At 46.5% G+C, this 4208-nt stretch overlaps 1 protein-coding gene across 1 annotated transcript; it reads left to right on the plus strand.

Moving 5' to 3' along the window:
• The first annotated feature begins 620 nt into the window (after nt 1-620).
• LOC118335505 (zinc finger protein 503-like) lies at nt 621-3324 on the plus strand. The gene is made up of 2 exons (XM_035671814.1): nt 621-1194; nt 1762-3324. Exons 1-2 carry the CDS (start codon nt 940-942, stop codon nt 3196-3198), a joined length of 1692 nt encoding a protein of 563 aa, XP_035527707.1. The 5' UTR covers nt 621-939; the 3' UTR covers nt 3199-3324.
• The last annotated feature ends 884 nt before the right edge of the window (nt 3325-4208 follow it).

Here is a 4208-nt window from a genome sequence, read left to right on the forward strand (position 1 = left end):
ATGACAGGCTGCGTGATTGAGGGGAGAAAGTTGCAAAAAATGTGAAACATGCCGATGGATATCTGACCATAAAAGCCTTCTATCCTTCTAGAGTCAGAAGTTATTCATTAATGAGTCACTATCGTGCAAAAGGTCTCTTTTACACATTTCTTGCACGGAGGAGGCAATCAGATGGGCTTGAACTGTAGTTTCCCTAATTGCAGTACTTATCCAAAGAAAATTAGCTCGAACTGGAGTTTAGATTAAGGAGTGTAAATGTGTAATATTTTGGCCAGAGGTGTTAATTTGCCAAATATCTAACAATAAAAGCTTCTCCTTTTTTTCTGACGCATACTGTCTGGACTAAAATGTGTTAATTAAAATGTATCGTGTTCTCACTTGATATATAAAGAGGTTTTGGTCATTTTTTATCCCCTTGTTGGCCTTGCTCTCCGTCCGCAAAACCACACAGGGCGGCGCATGCGTCCAAGCGCCAATTACGCAAAGACGCATTTATAAAAACTCTAAATTAAAAAGCGCTCGGAGTGGGTGAAATGTGATATACACGCCCGTGCGAGGAGGAAACGTCACATTCACTCGACCCTCCGATCGCCTCGGGATCTCTTTTTGATTGGGAGGCGGCAAAGGCTGTGATCCACGGACTAGTTCTGATGCTGCTCGGAGAGGAGGAGGCGGAGTGATCTCTCCTGCCCACGACTAACCGAGTCCGCTCTCGGACCCGCAGCCACACTGTCAGAGCGACGCCGGGGATGAAGCATCGCGGCTGTGATACGCACGGATTCTGCTCACACACTGCGCGTCTCTTTTAAAAAAGGATTTAACGTTTGTTTCTTCTCTCTCTCTGGCAGAGGCTTTAACCCGTTTTTTTCTTTTTTTGAGTGTTGGCTTTTTCTTTACCCTACACATGTATTTCTCAACCATTTCCACGAGAATTGGGTCATGATCACATCGCCCACGGTCTCTGTCCTGAGAAATAGCACGAATCCAGCGTGGGAGAGCGGCTCCTCGGGGGAGAAGGGCGCAGTGAAGATCAGCCAGCAATTCGTCCACAACTCCGTCTCTCCTGCAGACCCTTCTCGCCAAGCCGGCCGTCTCCCCATAAAGGTTTTGAAAATGCTTACGGCTCGGGCAGGACACCTTTTACACCCGGAGTACCTTCAGCCTTTACCGTCCACTCCGGTCAGTCCCATCGAGGTAAGCGCCAACACGAAACCACAGTGTTTCACTCTGAAAATCACTGGACACCAACGCGTCCAACCTGCTATTATGGGATGGATGTTGTGGACAAATTGGGTCAACAACTATAGAGAAATGGGGTTTTAGTCGCGCTGTGTAATGAATAGATGTACTCTATCGGATAATATTCTGCTAGTAAGATTTTAAGATCAGATTTTTGACATTTTCGGTTGATTTTTTCATTTTATTTGTGTCTGCGTTGAATGAATAAACTGTCTGTCTCGCTTTGGAAACTAATGACCTTGTTGCAGTAAATTGATGCCCATGTTTGTCATGTCGTTTTTCGGCGCGTGGCAGTTGTACACTCTTATCTTGTATCTCACGTAAACCAGCTCTGTGGGGACGCTCCCTCTTCGCATGCCCCTTACGCTGAATTGTTTTGAGTTTCATCCCGAGATAAGTTTATGCGCAATGCGTAAACTACGCGGAGTGGTCGTGTGTGCGTATTACCACACAAACATGACATGTGCGAGTTTATTTTGTGAATTTCATTAATTGTGTTTTTTTTGTTGTTTTATTTTACAGCTGGATGCCAAGAAAAGTCCTCTGGCTCTTTTGGCCCAAACGTGCTCTCAGATCGGCAAACCGGACCCGCCGTCCTCCTCCAAACTGTCCTCCGTGACCTCAAATGGATCTAGTGACAAGGAGACCAAATCCGGTCCGCTGAAAATGAGCGACATCGGAGCCGACGACAAATCTAGCTTCAAACCTTACTCCAAATCGTCAGACAAAAAGGACTCGAGCAGCAGCCTCAGTGGAGATAAAACCAGTTTCCGTGTGCCTAGCGCCACCTGCCAGCCGTTCACCCCCAGGACAGGCAGCCCCAGCTCCTGCACCTCCGTCTCTCCACTGCCGGCTGAAGGCAAAGCGGGGGACAAGGAGGAAAAGAAGGACTCTGATAGCAATAAAAGCAGTACGGCAGAGAGTAATGGCAGCCATAGGATAAGTGGAATTACCTCTGATGGCAGCCAACACCAGGAAAACACATCTGGATCCAAGACTGTTACATCAGACTCAGCATCTGTAACCTCTTCGTCCTCCTCCGTCCTCGGCTCTGGACTGGTGGCCCCTGTTTCCCCATATAAGCCCGGTCATACAGTTTTCCCCTTGCCACCTGCCGGTATTTCCTATCCTGGAAGTTTAGCGGGTGCTTATGCAAGTTACCCGCAGCAGTTCCTCCCTCATGGAATGACCCTTGACCCCACCAAATCCAGCAGCCAGCTTTTAAGTGCACAGTTTGCTGCTGCCAGCTCACTGGGATGCAGTAAAGCAGGGACGAGTCCCTTAGCTGGGGCGTCCCCGCCGACTCTAATGTCTGCTAGTCTGTGTCGAGACCCGTACTGCCTGAGCTACCACTGCACGAGCCATTTGTCCGGTGCGTCCAGCGCTAACTGCGCACATGACTCGGCGGCGGCGGCTGCTGCGGCGGCGCTCAAATCTGGATACCCGCTCATGTACCCGACGCACCCGTTGCACGGCGTGCACTCCTCGGCCCATACTTTCAGCGGACATCCCTTATATCCTTACGGGTTTATGCTGCCCAATGACCCCCTGCCGCACGTGTGTAACTGGGTGTCTGCTAACGGACCTTGCGATAAGCGCTTTTCCTCCTCAGAAGAGCTTCTCAGCCACTTGCGGACTCACACGGCCTTTGCCGGTACGGAGAAGTTGATATCTGGGTACCCGGGCTCATCTTCTCTCGCCAACGCAGCTGCCGCCGCTGCTATGGCCTGTCACATGCATATGCCTCCTAATGGCAGCCCAGGCAGCCCCGGGACGCTGGCCCTCAGGGGCCCCCACCACCCTCTCGGACTGACCAGCCGCTATCACCCCTATTCAAAGAGCCCCCTGCCCACACCCGGCGGCCCGGTGCCGGTGCCCGCGGCCACAGGGGCATATTACTCCCCGTACGCCTTGTATGGACAGAGACTGACAACAGCATCGGCCTTAGGATACCAGTAGAGACAAAGAATTATACATTTATAAAGGAGATTTAGGCCCAATGAGTTTTATATTGTACTTCATGCAGGGACTGGATCCATGTGGGGATCAGTGTATTTATTTGCGATAGCTTCAAGCGTGACTAAAATAAAAAATAATATAACTTTGAAAAGCCTCAATGTGCATTATTTTACTCAGGAGAGATTACTGTGTTGTGTTTATCTGCTGTGCATCGAAACCTTATTTGGTGTGCAAAAATTTAAAAATGGGACCTTTGTAAGTAATATGGATTTTATCCTTTATGCTGAATCAACACTTTGTGTCGCAAAAGTTATTTTAATTCTGCCTCGCCGCTGCGGAGTTATTTGACAGACTGATGGACGTGGAAAAATCAATCAGAATTGTCATTGATTTATTTTGTGGGGAGCGAAACGTTTCATGAAGACCGTTTTGACCTGGATGGCTTTTTTTTAAAGCTTCAGACAGCTGTGAAACTTTACAGTGGTCTAAGTTCTCGTTTTAAAAAAGTATACATAATACATATTTACTGTTATATATAAATTATCCAGTTAGGTCAAATCAGGCCAAAAAAGCTTAAAAGGTTTTAATAAGTGGAATTAATCCCTTATTTTTGTTTTGTTTTTTTTATTTTGTTTTGGGGCTTAGTTTGGATATACAATGAGATTGTAGGGGTGTAAAAGGTTACTGTGGGTCATATATATATATTTAATTGCCCTATATTTATTTTGTGGGACTGTGGCAAACAAAAGTAAAGATTATATATATATATATATAATTTAATTGTGGACAGCCATGGAAAAATATAACTTCTTTCATATTATTCCTAACTTTGGTTTTGTCCTTTATGGTTTGGTGTTACACTGAGGCTGACAGTTGGTTTTACAAAGCGCCTACAGATGAAGAACTAATTATATAGATGCAAAACCTGTGCATGTTTTTATATTTAATACAACATAATAGTGAAGGGATGTATGTTTTTGTTTTACTACCTTATGGTGAGTGTGTGTGTG

The sequence above is a fragment of the Morone saxatilis genome, unplaced genomic scaffold (genome assembly GCF_004916995.1).
Source record: "Morone saxatilis isolate NCDOM2014 unplaced genomic scaffold, NCSU_SB_2.0 Contig1, whole genome shotgun sequence".
Lineage (NCBI taxonomy): Eukaryota > Metazoa > Chordata > Actinopteri > Moronidae > Morone > Morone saxatilis.

What these genes read in the sequence shown, in the direction of transcription:
- LOC118335505 (XM_035671814.1), top strand. Translation starts at nt 940, where the DNA reads ATGATCACATCGCCCACGGTCTCTGTCCTGAGAAATAGCACGAATCCA. An exon ending in CTCCGGTCAGTCCCATCGAG is followed by an intron (nt 1,195 to 1,761) that starts GTAAGCGCCAAC and finishes TTTATTTTACAG; the next exon opens with CTGGATGCCAAGAAAAGTCC.